This window comes from Durio zibethinus, chromosome 6, assembly GCF_047325235.1.
Source record: "Durio zibethinus cultivar Kanyao isolate XHJ-2024 chromosome 6, ASM4732523v1, whole genome shotgun sequence".
Lineage (NCBI taxonomy): Eukaryota > Viridiplantae > Streptophyta > Magnoliopsida > Malvales > Malvaceae > Durio > Durio zibethinus.
Window position 1 is genome coordinate 4,547,257 of NC_143167.1, and position 15,123 is coordinate 4,562,379.

Consider the following 15,123-nt stretch of genomic DNA (forward strand, 5'->3'; position numbering starts at 1 on the left):
AAATTATACATGAAATTTACACTTAGAAATAGTAAATTTTTACATAATTTTTTATTATGATATGAAAATGTATGACTGTAATAGAAAGAATTATCAGTGAAATGATTTAAACCAAAGTTCAAAGATACAAGGAAAACTCAAGAAGCATGCATAGAAACAGGGCAATGTATGGAGTGTTCTTAACGAATTTCATTTTAAATTATAAAGAGGTACAACACTACATTAATTGAATTTTTTAGGATCATATACCGTATCGAAATCTTTGTAATAATGATTTAGAGCAGTTGAATTTGGACTTCACAAATGCTCAAATTTTTAAAAAATATATATATGATAAGCTTGGGTCTTCTTAATCAACTGTATTAGGCGAAAATTAGCAGCTGCTTGATTCAGCAAACGCACAAAAATTTAAGGGAAATATAACAAAAATCTATACAGTAGCAACATTCTATAGAAAAGCTTATCACTCCAATTGTGGTCAGATAAAGCTTATTGGGGACAAGATCACCTGTGTGTCTGAATAGAGAGAGAGAGAGCTTGACTGTCATTACATGTATACCCTGAGCACATGATCTAATGTTCCTATGCTGCCAGCAAAAGTACCACGAAAAACGACAACTCAAAATTGATTTCCAGATTAGAATGGAGACTGGCATAATGGGCAAGAAGATTTGTGAGAAGTTGAAAACCACTTGTAGAGGCATGCCGAATGGAATTTGTGTTTGCAGGTCTTGCAAGCAAGACGAGGTAGGCTGTGGTTCACAGTGTGGATAACACTGTAACATATAGGGCACTCCTCAACACCTTCAAATTCCTTGTCAAAATTGCGCTTCCATATTCGTATAGCTTCAGCTAAAGCTCCATTCTGCATCACAGATAAAGTCCACCTCATAAATACAAAAAACTAGAGACGAAATAGAATGCAGATAAATCATTAGCTTGTAGCTAGTACCTGACTACGAACAAACGACATCATAGACATTAACCACTTCCTCTGTTTCACTTCACTTATTCCTAGGCTCCTCATGCAATCAACATCTACGGACCGTAATGGGTAAGATGCAGGAAGGCGAATAATTAGATCCATTCCTGTCTCATCTTTGGTATAGGTAGCAACAACCTCATTTGCTGATTTGCTTACACTTACTGAAAAGTTCTCATCAGCAAAATTTGCTGTCTTTATCTGCATAGCAGAAGAAACTTATCAAAAACTATGTAATTAAGTACAGAGATGAAAATGATAAGTTTTCTATTCCATCTCTTCCTCTTCAGGTCAAATGCTCCAAAACTTCAAACAGAAGTGCATCAGAGAGCAAGTGGGTCAGGCAACAATAAACTTCAATTCACTACTGATAAGTGATTGTCAGTTTCCATCTCGTTAAAGCAGAAAAAAGCTAAAGCATGCATTTCTCATTTCAGAACGATTGATATAGTAATAATTCCTACATCACTCATTGTCCAAATAATTCACAAAAAACTTGAAATTCAATGAGCCTATAGAAGCTTGCTAAATTTGTTAACAATGTACTTTGGTCATTAAAAATAGAACCATTATTGTTAAAGATACACACCAGGGATAGTTCGTTTGCAACCAGAGGTGGACTGCACCATGTTCTAGTAAAAGATTCGATCAATGATGAAGTAGAACGATCACGTAAATCACTAAACCATCCCCGCACGTAAGCAGGGAGTAGGCGAAGCATAAAGCCATATATAGCTCCAGCAAGTGCAGCCATTTTCACAGGTTCAATAGGCCAAAGGGATTCCACAGAAAAAAATAATGACCCTGTTGTGATGGAACGTGTGGCTGCAGTTGCAGCCTCTGATAAAACATTAGGAAGCTCTCCATCTTTCTTCTTTAGAACATGCATTAAACTCAAGTCGGAAGGCAGATGTTGGAAAAGGCAATCTAGTATCAATGGATTAGCAGAATTTTGAATATATTGTACCAGTCTCTCCCTTGAAGATGATAATGAAGGTAATGATGACAAATGGGATAAAAACAAAGACCAAGCAAGGAACAGATGTACCTACAAATATGAAGGATATATCATTATACCAAATGGAAATAATTTTATCAAATTTTTGTTAAGTAAAGCAAATATACCCGCTGCTCTGCTACTAAATCCATATCAAGAACATCATGAGGTAATTTCTCAATCATGTAGGATAGTTCTTCTCTCAAATGAATATTCTCTTCTGCTGAAAGATCAAGTTGATTTGACTCCTGGTAAGCATTTGAATCAACATCCAAGCATCGTGCACTTCCTTCACCAAAGACAGCCAACTTAGAAACAGGTTCTGTTGACAAAACAGCATAGGCAGCAAGCTGCAAAGATGGTATTGGTCTGGAAGAAAAGAGGATAGCATACAAAGAGCAAATAGGCCCTTTGCTTAGTCCCCAGAGCTCGACTGATTTCACTGCTTCTTCCCTAGTATGTGGAGGAGATTTGATGACGCTTGAAGCAACCAATTCCCAGAAAGATCGATGATAAAATCGAGAAGCTGATATAATAGATGCAGCCTCATTAGAATAAGAACCAGTAATGGCCTCAGCAATGCCAGTGGAAAAGAATAAGCGAAGAATGCTTTCTAGAATCTGGTTTCTAATAGGATCCCATCTTTCTGTTCTCAAGGGGTTTAAATTATCTGTATCTTTGGTTGGTTGAAGTTCCAAAAGCCCACAAAAAAAGGAAAATGAGATGATGGAATTTTTAGTGACATTTATAGGAGAAGGGTCAGAAACCAACACAATTTGTTTAAGTTTATCACAAATAAGATCCAAGCTATCAGAAGAAGAGTGTTCAGTGACTGCATCATTCACATTTTCAGCAACTTCCTCCATCATTACCACTGCCGATTCAATCCAGTACCTTAGATGGAAAAATAGAAACTCCCAATCTTCTTCATCAAATTCTCTCCAGCAATAACCAACTGAAATAACCATTAGCTTTGATAGCAGCATTTGCACTACTGGCAACTGATTAGCTGCAATTGATCCACTATTTTCATGTCTCTGCTTCCGAAATAAATCCAGTAAGAGAATTCTCTCCTCATGACCAATGCTTCTATCCAGCTTCATTATTTCAGCACCTCCCATAACCCTTAAAGGATAACAGGAGAAGACCAAGTGGAACCATTCTTCCATATCTATTACAACCCCCCCCCCCCCCCCCAAAAAAAAAAAAAGAAAAGGTCAGAGAGGATGAAGAATCATTACCGTAACTTAAAACAGAAATCACATATTTCAATCAAATGATGTAAGAAATAAAAGGGGAGTGAATGAGGTGCAGCAACAACCACATGCAACCAAATAAAAATGATCAAGACTTTTTCAATAGAAACAAATTCTTATAAGATGCTTGTCTTTGTTTAAGTTTCAAGTCATATGCCATGCATCAAAGGACAAAAGATACTATTCAAATACCATTTTTGCCCAAGAGCGATTGGTCTTATACCATAAATTTAACTTCCAGTAATAAATTACACTAAAAGCACGCATACCCTGTCCAGTTTGCCATGTGACCAAAGGTGGGAATAATAGAATCCTCTGCAGCCAGCTTTTGATAGTATCCTGCATCCGATTTTCATCAAGTGCATCGGGTTTAACATCTGTACTAGTACATTCACTGGATCTGATACTTCTTTGCCATAAAGTAGGTACAAGAACACATAAAATTGGAGGAAGTATCCTCAAACAATTTGTGTTTACTGCTTCACCTATAAAGAGTTTATTTACTAGAAGCTGAAACAGAATCATGGCCTTTCCTGTACCCCAAATATTTTCTTTTAACAATGTGAAAAGGAAAGATACAAGAGCTCTCAAAAAGGGCTCTTGTATATCCTCCATATCTTCACCTAAAGTAGGCCATGCATGAAGTGAAGTCTGTACACAATTTTCACCATGAATGAGAGCACCATCAAGTAAAATGCTGAAAATGGAATCTAAGAAGCTCCCGTGAGAAGAATAATTTCTACTCTTGGCAAATGAGATCAGCTGAGGTAAGAAAGAGGTTGCAGCACTTCCTTCTGGCCATTTCCATGTGCATAGTATTTCTGCAGCAAGCCAAGCTCGAGAAGTAACCTCAGTATTTGTTTTATCCTCAGTTGATAATGGTGAAGTGTCCAAGTCTTCACAAGCAATGACTTTATCAAACCCAAGTTTATAAATAAGTTTATCAATTAAAGAAATGAACTTGTAGTTTCCATATGCCTGCATCCAACATACACTTGCAATTGGTTAGTCCTATAGTTCAACCTTGTTGCGGAAATTGCAGATACTTTAAAAATACAAAATAGTTTTTTTTTTTTTTTTCAAAAAAGCAAAAACAAGATTAGACGATATTTCATGGACAATCAAGAAAAATCCAATTAAGATCAGTCAACCATTCATACAAACTGAAGCACTCACTGAACATCAATGATATGATACGCTTATGAAATACTTACGTGTCATTCACTACAGGCTCAATTTAAGCAGTGTACTTTGTGTTCTACACATCACTTAAGACAGTAGAATGACTAAAAAGATGTATAGAGTAATAAAAGCTAAACTTGCACTTTCAGTCCATCCTACTACAGCTAATATGTTACCACATATTTGAAGGAGATGCTTGCATCATAACAGGAGCAATTAATAACATCTTAAGATGTGTCTGTGCATGTTTGTGTGTGTGTGTGTGTGTGTGTGTGTCTCTCTCTCTCTCTCTCTTTCTCTCTCTCTCTCTCTCTCTTTCTCTCTCTCTCTCTATATATATAGAGAGAGAGAGAGAGGAATTATGCCAGCAAGAAGGATTATAAACATAATGCCACTCACGACTCTTTCACTATCTGATTTAGCCGATCCTTTTAGGGAATGGAAGTCAGGTACGATCCACCAAGGCCACATATCACCCTTGCTTAGAAGATGATCTAACAGATTTTGTTCCTCGTACTGATCCTGACAGAGACACTCAAGCACATCTATCATCATCAGGTAGCATAAAGACATGAATTTATTGGTATCAAGTTTATCTTCCTTGAAGATGGCAGACCTAATAGTGCAAATAAAGATGCTCCTTATTCCTTTTCTCACATCAGTGCTGAAGCTTTTCCACAAATTGCTTATCTTGGATTGACAACCATGTGCTGATTCACAAATACCCAAACGTGCTTTGATTTTGTTACGGGATTCATCATTGAGAGCATCGTCTACTGCTAATGTCATCCTATACTCCCAGTCAATAATAAACACGGCAGATGAAATACTTGAAACCAAGCCACTTTCCTCATCAAGTGCCCTTAAGCAAAAGAAACTACCCTCAAATATTTCGAGAGCAAAATGAGCCAGGTCAACCACATTTGCAGGATTCTTACTTTCCAATCCAAGGCCATTCTCTACAGAAGTAAACAGAGCACCTGCCTGCTTAACAGAATTGAAAGAGGAATCGAGAATAAAAGAAACTAGTCTTCTTAAAACCTCCTTGACTATCAGCATCATCGACTTTCTAGAGACAAGTGAATCTAGATTGCCTTCTGTTGCACCACCAAGAACAGAACTGCAGACAGTACAAACAACAAGGGTCAAAGAAAAGAATTATAAACGCATAAATCAACAAAAATATGCATGGATTCAACATGAGAGACAATTCTCTACATCTAAAAAATAATTAGACTATTCTTTGTCAATGTATGGCCTAGAAATTTAGGTCATACAATATCCCCAAAACCTTATCTTTTTTAAAGGATATCCAAGAAAGCAAATGACAAACTGCTATAATTTTCCATTACATATGAATGGCCATGTCATGCATGAGAAATGTCATGGAATGGCATGATGCACTATGGATATTTTCTGAGGCACCAAGTATCATACTAAGTTAATAATTTCTTAGTAAATATTGATATCAATTGGTTGCCAATTCCTGTAATTCAAATAGCAGAGAAAAAAAAATTAACATGCTTTTCCATTCACATACCACACAAACCGTGCATCAGAAGTTCCAAAAGGAGGAAGGGAAAAAGCAACAGAAACAGCAGTTGCTTCAAGAAGATCATGATGCCAATGATCTGGGAGGGAACCTAGCCGATGAAAAGAATTTTCTTCCACTTTCCTTCTCCTAATCTCATTTCTCACTTTCTCAAAAAGCATTGCCAACACTGCTAAGTGATTTGAGTTAATGGAGCGTGACCCAACCTTAGAATTCACCAAGTCAATGGCATATGTGATAACAGCATGCCACTGCTCAGAGAAACATTCATTATCAAGCAATGCAAGCAACAGATCTAGTCGAGCACTGGTACCACAATCATGTTCATGCAAACACCAAGGAACAAATGTTTCCTTGTAAGCTTGAAGAAAATACTCCAGCTTCAGTTCACTGTCCTTGTCATGGGGAGGACCACAAGAAAGTGCATTGCTGTTGGAGAAAATCTCTTTGAGTACCTTACGAGCTCCAAATATTGAAACTGAAATAGACAATAGCCTCACACCATCTGGCGAATCCTATTGTGGAGGAAAATCCAAAAGTGAATATTCAAATAAAATCATTCATACATAAGAGATAATACCATAAGCACAAGACAGGATGTGATGTTGCGTTTCTTGAGCTTAACAAGTAGATGACTTAGACTGTATCATGAAAGAGGTGAAGGATAGATGCAAAACAGGAGGAATGAGACTCTGGGTGGGCATCCTAGCTAAACTAAAATTGCTCTGGTCATTCCAACTTTTCATGAAGCCAAACTCAAGTTATTTCTTCTTTTTGACATTTCCATTCAGAAACGAAAAATAAAGATAATATAAAAACACAAAATGCAGTGAAAATAGTAATAAAAGCACTCCATAGTTTTTTGGAGCCCAGGGTATAGGAGAACCAGAAACAGATTTTTCATCCAGTTCATCCAGCTCACAATAACATTTTTTTAACAATTAAAGATACTTCAGTGGCCCAACAGATACTAGGATGTAGATGAAAAGTCCTTTAGTTTCTATTGACCAAGAATACTAGATAAACATGATTTGCTCGTAGCACAATTACAACCAGCAGCATCAATAAATTGTTAGTCTTTCATAAACAACAAATAGTTAAGGAAGATGTATGTACAGTATGCAAGTACTTATAACCTTCCATCCCATCCCACATGAATTTGCATAGTTACATAAATAGCATATATAAGTATAATTGAGTAATTGATATCTGTCAAATATTAAGAGTTCATGCAATGGTAACTTACAAGTGATCTGACCAACGGGAAAGACTTAGCCAACATTGGTCCCACTAAATGCAGCAAAGGCCAAGCTTCACCCTTTTGCTTTGCATGTCGGTCCACTAAGAACAGAAATTTAATAATTAGGTCTATATTCACGGCTGGCTGTTCTGTGATCACTTTTTGCTGAAGTAATCTCTCACAAGTTTCTTGAAATGCCATACAAAAGACAAAGAGAAGATCATGTTCCAGTGCATAAATGCCAGAAAGAATTTCAACAATGCATTTTCCCAACTCCTGAAGATAACTTATTGAATACTTAATATTCTGCGTTTCTGTTGTCTTTCCATGGAGAGCCTGATCACTATCCTGGTCTTTTGAGCCCACAGATGATAGGTAATCTTGCCACAGAAGCTTTACAAGGATATTGTTAATAAGGGTTATCCGGAAATGAGAAACAGAATCAACGCTGTCACAAAATCTGGTTAAGAATGAGAAGACATGAGTTAGCATTCTAAATAAAATAAACGATACAAGTGAGAAGAATTCAGAACATCTGAATATGAGTGCAGACAAAAAACTCTATTAACTCATTACCTAGAGGCATTATGTAATCCCCAAAGAAAACACTCTTTAAATGCCCCGAAAAATGCTAGTTGATCTGCATTTGGAGAATGAATTGGGTTCCTTCCGGCCCATAGGTTATCGAAAAAATCAAGAAAAAAATTGTCTCCTGAGAATACTTTAGAAGGAATAGCATCTAAGAAGAGAACCAATGCAGGATAAGAAACTTGCTGAGATCCAAAGCACCCATTCCTAATAAAAGACCAAAACCGATTGAATACAGATTTTTGAACATTTAAGGTAGTCCAACTGTCGGGAAATCTCTTTGAAAATAGCAATATTGCATCCCACATCGAAGAATGACAAGTAGGATCTTTTTCAAGGAAAGCACCAAGAACTGCTGTAGCAAGAGTTTTCATATTTCCCTCACCAAAAGCCTGAGGAATGTTTTTAATGAAACTTCTTAAGACTGAGTATGTAGCTGACCGAACAGCAGGGCTTTGAGACTTCAAAAACTCCAGAAAATATTTATGATCAGAGAAGAGTTTTTCAGCAAAAGAAATTGCAGTTGCCTTAGCCTTAGAAGCATGTTTTGGTTCAGCAGCTACATTTTCAAAACCAGGACTTTCTATTTGCACAGAGACCAAAACATCAAGAAGAGTGGCCAAAGCCAGCAATGAAGAAGATACCACCTGCAATTAAAGACAAAGGATAAAACTTACAACATATTTCATGAACACATAACAAAGAAACCCAAGCAAAAAAATCAAAGGTATGCTAATGTTTGTGTTCATCGAATAGTAATTTCAGCATATACCAAACATTGTACATATTTATGTTAGAAAATGCATAGATGCATTAGCATGAATTGCAAGTATAACTTTGATACACTCATACAAGCATTCATGCATATAAAAACATATAATGTGCATGTTTGGTTGGATATCTTTAGGGATTGGTGACAGTTGGAAGTGGTGAAGAAAGATTAGGCACCTCATTCTTTCCAGTGGGTAGCCTAAAAAACGTACATGGTTACAGTTCTTCACAAATAAGTGAAGCCACTCAGTCAAGAATGGTACTCAAAAATATAAACTGAAAACTGAAAAAAAAAATATACATATATATATATATATATTTATATGGTTATAGTTCTTCACAAATAAGCAGGTGATAGCTCATTTTATCAACCCAACCAATGCCAAGGTGGGAAAATTAAGGGAAAAAATGAATATTAAAGGATAAGATAATTATTGCAATTTATTATCAATTCAATCAATAGGGAAAAAACCAATGTGCAAACTTGTTCAGAATGAGAAGGTTAAGTAAGTTGCAGTACTACTCTTTTCCGTAACCAAAACCATATCCAAAACAGATCCCTACGCATACCTGCTGGTGCATCTCTTGCAATTCATCCAAAGCAACTGCTTTATCGGACAAATTTTGTGGAGTAAGCTTCAAATTTTCTTCCAAATAAATAAAAATCTCAGTTGTACATAAGATTAAAGCATCCAATCTCTTTTCCGGAGCAGGGAAGGCAGCCTGTTTTTCACAATCAAATGATTAAATTGATTAAAACTAGCTGTCCAAAATTACATGTATAGGCTACATTAAAATTCTATTTAACAGTTTAAAGGATGTCAAGAAGATTGAACCTTCAGAAAACATGAATTTGATTCAAACCTGTAATGAACGCTTCGCAGCTTGGGAAACTTCAGAACTTGGATCAAATTGAGAGAACCACCATGGTCCCATCAAAGACTTCAAATGTGGAGCCAAATCTCTTCTGAGAAAACATTTAAGAGATCAACAACCAAATTTTTACTGCATAATAAAAACAGGGAAATGATTGTACAAAAGATGAGGGAAAATAACATTATACTCCTTTTACTCTGCCTCTTCTCATAAAGTAAGTCATCTTTCTTACCTCACCACTTTTGACTCAATAGGTATATTTTTGAAGATAAATAACATGAGTATCAGTTTATAATTTTCCATGAAAATAATTTTTTAAAACATTAATGAGGAGAATTTTAGAAATCTTAGTTGTTTGAGCTATGTATTTGTTTCTAAAGTACCAAAAAAAAAGATGTTCACCAGATAAGCATCTAGAAGACCAAAGCTTGTATGTCTTTCACCATTCATCGGATCAAACTTTTATGATTAATATCTTTCACTACAATGTCTCAATTAAATTGTCATACACAAGCAGGTATGAAAACAGCATTCATTAGCAAATAAAAAGGAAACAAAGTTCAAACCTGACAGCAGTGACAAGATTAGTCATTGTATCATGAGTAGCTCGCCGAACCTCTCGATTATAGTCCAGCAAAAGCTTCTTGTATTCAAATGCCTAAATGAAGGAGAGCATACCATTACTGGAACATATTAAACCAAGCATAAGGCTTGAAAACTGAAGTTCACTATTGCATCAGTGAGTATTATTCAGGTTTTAATGTTTTTCTTTTAAAATCCAAATGAAGTCAAACAAGGAATTGAATCATTAAGTTTTACTATACCAGAGTTTCAAGTTCCATGGTGAGGTATTAAATTAGCACCTTGGAGTCTCTCTAAAATTATATTCTATTAAAAAAAGATTAGATAAGAAACCACTTTAGTTTCTTTTATGCTACATAGAGCCATACATCTGCCATCCCAAAAAACAAGGAAATTCAAATTTTGTTTTCAATTCCAATAGAACGGTATCCACTAACCAATTTAGAAACATTTTCACATATACCTCTTTGTTGTTTGTTCTTCTCCTCATGAGGGTACCAGTTGTTCAAAATTTTCATTATTGCAAGACTAGAAAATTATAAAGCATAGCATATAGAAGCCCATTTCTCTTTCCATGTCAATTTCTTTCTCTACACACTGCTTTTTCCCCACGCACCATTTCTTTAAAGTCTACTTTAGTATTAATTCATATAACAGTGACTCAGTTGACGCATCTACCATGAGCAGTCACGAGCAAAGAGAATGAAATCATACCCATTGTGGAATGATTGGTACTATTTCCTTTCCAGACTTTTGCTTGAGCAGAGCAGACAGAGATGCCAGAGCTTTAAGCTGTTAATGAACAAGAAGCTGGTGACTACATGGAAGTTAAGCTGGATATAAATTAGAAAAAAAAAAAAGATTTTCCTTTATCATGAAGATATACTCAATTAATTATCAAATGGCAAGGGTTATCACACTAACCAAGCTTAGCAATTACAGCTGAAAATCAAATCTAATAACCGAAAAACTAAGATATGTACAATGAAACTTGCAAAAACTAGAAAGAAGCAAAAAGTTTATAGAGAGTTCATCACAGATATTCACGAAAATATGACAACCTTGGTAGTAGGATCCTTCCTTGCCAGCCTTTTTAAGTGCTGTGCGACTTCACTATCTATATCCTGAAATTAAAAAAGCCAATAGTATCAATTAATCGCATTGAAAGAATAAAGTCATTAATTTGATTAATAAAGTACAAATCTTTTTAGTGGGAAAAAGGAATTGAATACCAAAAAAGGAGTGGAATCTTCGGTAGAGAGAGAGGAATCCAGGCGAGAGCTACCGACATAGCCGCCGAATCCCACCGCTGCCGCTGCGGAACTCGATGGCAATAGAGAAGCCGCAAGGCTGCCAGCCGTAGAGGTCAAAATTAGCATATAGATTAATGAAAAAGATTTAATTTGTTAATAACTAATGCATTAAATTGAGAAAAAAAAGTACAAAGAGAACCTGCTGCTTGAAGGGCGTGCCTTGCTCCTGGCCCCGTCACCCTTCTGTCTCCCCATTCTGGTGTACTTCGATTAAAAACGACACCGTCGGGTAGTTGTGAAGAAGGCTTTTTGACAGAGCTAGAGAGTGAGGACGAAAAAATTGAACAGAAGGTCCTGTTCTCGAATTAAAGATTCAAAGGCGGTGGAAGGGCCTTTACTTGCAGAAAAACAGGAGAAGAAGGAGAGCAGGAGCCCCTGGTAAAACCTTGGGCCGCGCTTCTATCTCAAAAGGGTATATAAAAACAATTTGATTTTGATGTTCTTCAATTACAATAAAATACCCTTCCAAAATTGGCAAAAAGGGTATACAATACAATTTGATTTTGATGTTCTTCAATTACAATAAAATACCGATCCAAAATTGGGATTTAGTTTTTTTTCCCCTTTTAAAACTAAAATATTTTGATTTATATTTCTTTTGACTTGCTTTTACTTTACTTTGTTCCCTTTTTTATCTTAGACTACATGTAAAGACTTCATGTAAAACGAGTAAACATCCAAAGTTCAAGCAAATTTTGAGAACATTCCCAATCCAATTAATAAATAAATAAATAAACTAATTCATTCATGTCTAACTTAATAAATTAAAACAAAAACTTAATTTCTAATAATTAATCACCAACATCTTATATTTTTACCCAAGCACAAGAAAACTTAAACTTTACCACAAGCTTTGTTCCATTTTGGGGTGGAGACGGGGGAAGTAGATCTGGATTGGGGCTTAAACAAAGATGCATGTAGAAATTGACACATACTTCATATTGGAATCAATCCATATAACAAATTTACATAGCCAGAAGGTAGAAGAACACATACACTTTTTTGACTTTCCAATGGGAACACACATTTTGTACTTTAAAAATATATATAATATACAAAATTATGATTGGATCAAATAAAATGATATTATAAATAAAATTAAATTAAATAATTTTATTTTATCTTACGTTTATATATGCAAAAATTAAAATAAAATAATTTATTTATTAATTAAAATTATTTTTTTAAAATTTATATAATTTAAATTATTAATATAATTTTTAAAAGTATAATAAAATATGTAAATTCAATCTTATTGATTAAAAATAATCTTCTCTATTTTGAGAAGATTGAATTATCCTATATCAAGAGAATAATTAAATTTTTTTATAATTTTATCAATATTTCTTTATATACAAATCAAATATAATATAAAATTATTATCATCCTATATGCCAATCATAATCAAAGAATTGGCCAATTCTGGCTGCCAACTTGGGAGTTGAAACAAATGATCCCATGCGCCAAAATTTGGGAAAATCTCTTGAAGGACTAATGATCATTGAATTGAAAAACTTGCCGTCGACTGAAACAGCTTGTTGTCTCTCCTTACTCCAAATGATTTCTGTCTTTGTCTCCTTGTTTCACGCCTTCCTCCCACAAATGGCCGGTTGGCCACCACCACACATTTCCATCTCAGCCTCCATACCACCATCATCTCCCTGTAACCCAAATCTTCCTCCATCATGATTTTTGAGACATAATCGTTAAAATTATCTGCATGATCGATATTTTTCCAATTTCATATCGATAAGGGTAATTTGTCCAGAAATTGGAATTTTTTGGGACCATTAACCAAGAATATCACCACGAGTGCTACAATCAAAGCAGGATCTTCAGAGCCAGGAAACATTGTGAGTCGAAATTTATTCCTCCTAACATAAATCTGCCGAAGCTTGTGCATAAGACTAGTCTGTATAAATAAAAGCAAAGAACTAGAATGTAAAAGAGGTGCAGAATTAACACTATGAAACAAGTATGACATGAGAACCCATGAAGTATGAACCAAGAACTTAATTCAAGTAAGTGGCAACAGTATCCCAAATGTGAGATATTTCTTGTCAGACTACAGAAGATGAGAAAGAAACCCGATGCTATGATAAGACTACTTCAGTTATCTCTATGATTTCCGATGTATCATAGCTATTTGAAATTTGGATATAGGACAAAGACAAACATGCACCATTAGTAAATGTGGCAGTGTGAAGAAGCCACATAAGGGCACAATTAAAAAAGGGGCATGGCAACAATATCCCGGAGCCAGATGGGAGAGACAAAGAGCATCTCATTTAATCCATGTTTGCAGGAAAAAGTTAAGTTCATAGCAGTCAGAATAGTAACTAATTAGGCTCATTGAGGCCTCAGATTGTAAATTGGAATGCTGATGAGTTACAGACTATACCTGAGCCACAATGGAATCACCTTTGTAGATGGTGCAAGATCTTTGAAAATGGCAGCCTTTGAACTTGAAATCACAAGTTGACTCTCCCTGATTTTCAGCAACAAGAAATACCTCCAACTCAGTTCTGGTGAACTTATTCAATATCCTCTGCACTTTGAATATTAAATCCTTCTCATCGCCATCACCCTTAAAACCTTGCCAAGAACCATCCTTGAACCAGAGAGAAATGATAATTTACATTTAGGAAACTCCAAATAAGACAAAGTTCAACAACTATGACAAGATTCAATCATCTAAGGGGTTTCTAATCAACCAAAGTAAGAAACAAATTGCACAGTTTGCACTACACAATATTTAACCATAAACAATGACTACTTTTGAAAATAGAAGTGATTCAATTTGATTAATTCACATCTATTGAGAGACTAACTTGGTGACGGTAGATAGAGAAGAGAGGATTTCCAGCGGAATCGAGGAGAACAATCTTGTCGTCTGATGATGTTTTTGAGGATTGACGGTTGACTCTGAAAATGATCTTACCGGAAGAATCAGCGAATCCTAAGACGCCACGTGGGAGAGCAGGGTGTTTCTTGGATACGAACAGATCGACCGGGATTGGCAAATTCGCCGGATGAATCGGAGCTGAAGTGCTACTCATTGGTGAATTCTCTCGCGCTGCCTCAGTTTCCGAAGAATAAAGCAAGTTATTTTGAAGATGAAATTAGAGCAAAGAGTTTTGCATTTTTAAACGCGTTAGGATAATGGAAGAATAAAAGTGAAAAGGAAGACAACTTGCCGCTTTTCAACTTTGATAATAACACGGATAGATCAGTAAGAACAATTCCTTTAACCAAAGCCCAGAGAACCATTTAAATATGCCCATGGGCCTGAAAGGGTCGTGGATCTGACCCAACTTTCTTTTCTTTTTTTTTTGTCTGAGAGGAAAAATTCATCATATCAATCGGAGAAGACAATTAACATATTAAGTTGGTCATAGTTTGTGATCCAAATCACATTATTGTCTAATTAGACTTGAAACTACATATTGTCAATTAGCAATATATGAATATAATTGTACCTAATTTATAAAATTAATTCACCATTTTAGTTTCGTTACTAACATTTTAAAGCCTAATTTAGTATTACGTAAGCAATTTTTTCATTCAAAAATTACTTTTGATTCAACTGAAAACAACAAAAAAATTATCATTTTTCAGTTTAAAAGTTTGATTTTGCAACCCAAACTAAAAAATCAAAAAGTACTTAAAAGGTACTTTTCCGATGAAAAAACTTTTTTGAGATAAAAAAACTATTATATTATCTTATATTTTTAATATTTTATTTTTTTATATATTTTTAAATATTTTAATTACTCATAATATT

At 35.1% G+C, this 15,123-nt stretch overlaps 2 protein-coding genes across 3 annotated transcripts; both read right to left on the reverse strand.

The window, feature by feature from the left end:
• Positions 1 to 304: 304 nt before the first annotated feature.
• On the reverse strand, positions 305 to 11,732 carry LOC111285376 (HEAT/U-box domain-containing protein). 2 transcript variants are annotated; one of them, XM_089761910.1, is made up of 16 exons: positions 11,479 to 11,732; positions 11,259 to 11,376; positions 11,088 to 11,150; positions 10,741 to 10,818; positions 10,011 to 10,102; positions 9,433 to 9,532; positions 9,139 to 9,291; positions 7,786 to 8,444; positions 7,216 to 7,669; positions 5,958 to 6,484; positions 4,817 to 5,537; positions 3,505 to 4,213; positions 2,108 to 3,150; positions 1,572 to 2,030; positions 953 to 1,183; positions 305 to 865 (listed from the first exon to the last, which is right to left on the reverse strand). In XM_089761910.1, the coding sequence occupies exons 1-16, from the start codon at positions 11,532 to 11,534 to the stop codon at positions 638 to 640; spliced, it is 5,691 nt and encodes a 1,896-aa protein (XP_089618036.1). In that variant the 5' UTR covers positions 11,535 to 11,732; the 3' UTR covers positions 305 to 637. The 2 variants fall into 2 exon arrangements, with proteins under 2 accessions (XP_089618036.1, XP_022730534.2); XM_022874799.2 differs by having other exon boundaries at positions 9,433 to 9,535.
• Positions 11,733 to 12,943: 1,211 nt separating this feature from the next.
• On the reverse strand, positions 12,944 to 14,520 carry LOC111285000 (LURP-one-like protein (DUF567)). The gene is made up of 3 exons (XM_022874198.2): positions 14,171 to 14,520; positions 13,741 to 13,950; positions 12,944 to 13,251 (listed from the first exon to the last, which is right to left on the reverse strand). Exons 1-3 carry the CDS (start codon positions 14,396 to 14,398, stop codon positions 13,081 to 13,083), a joined length of 609 nt encoding a protein of 202 aa, XP_022729933.2. The 5' UTR covers positions 14,399 to 14,520; the 3' UTR covers positions 12,944 to 13,080.
• Between the last annotated feature and the right edge of the window lie 603 nt (positions 14,521 to 15,123).

Bases quoted from the DNA above. Each gene is read 5' to 3' on its own strand.
- LOC111285376 (XM_022874799.2), bottom strand. From the start codon at position 11,534: ATGGGGAGACAGAAGGGTGACGGGGCCAGGAGCAAGGCACGCCCTTCA. The intron at 10,103-10,740 runs GTATGATTTCAT...TCCTTCATTTAG, and splicing joins TACCAATCATTCCACAATGG to GCATTTGAATACAAGAAGCT. The intron at 8,445-9,138 runs GTATGCGTAGGG...CTTTAATTGCAG, and splicing joins TGCAAGAGATGCACCAGCAG to GTGGTATCTTCTTCATTGCT.
- LOC111285000 (XM_022874198.2), bottom strand. From the start codon at position 14,398: ATGAGTAGCACTTCAGCTCCGATTCATCCGGCGAATTTGCCAATCCCG. The intron at 13,951-14,170 runs GTTAGTCTCTCA...CTCTGGTTCAAG, and splicing joins TCTCTATCTACCGTCACCAA to GATGGTTCTTGGCAAGGTTT. The intron at 13,252-13,740 runs GTATAGTCTGTA...TTATTTATACAG, and splicing joins GTGATTCCATTGTGGCTCAG to ACTAGTCTTATGCACAAGCT.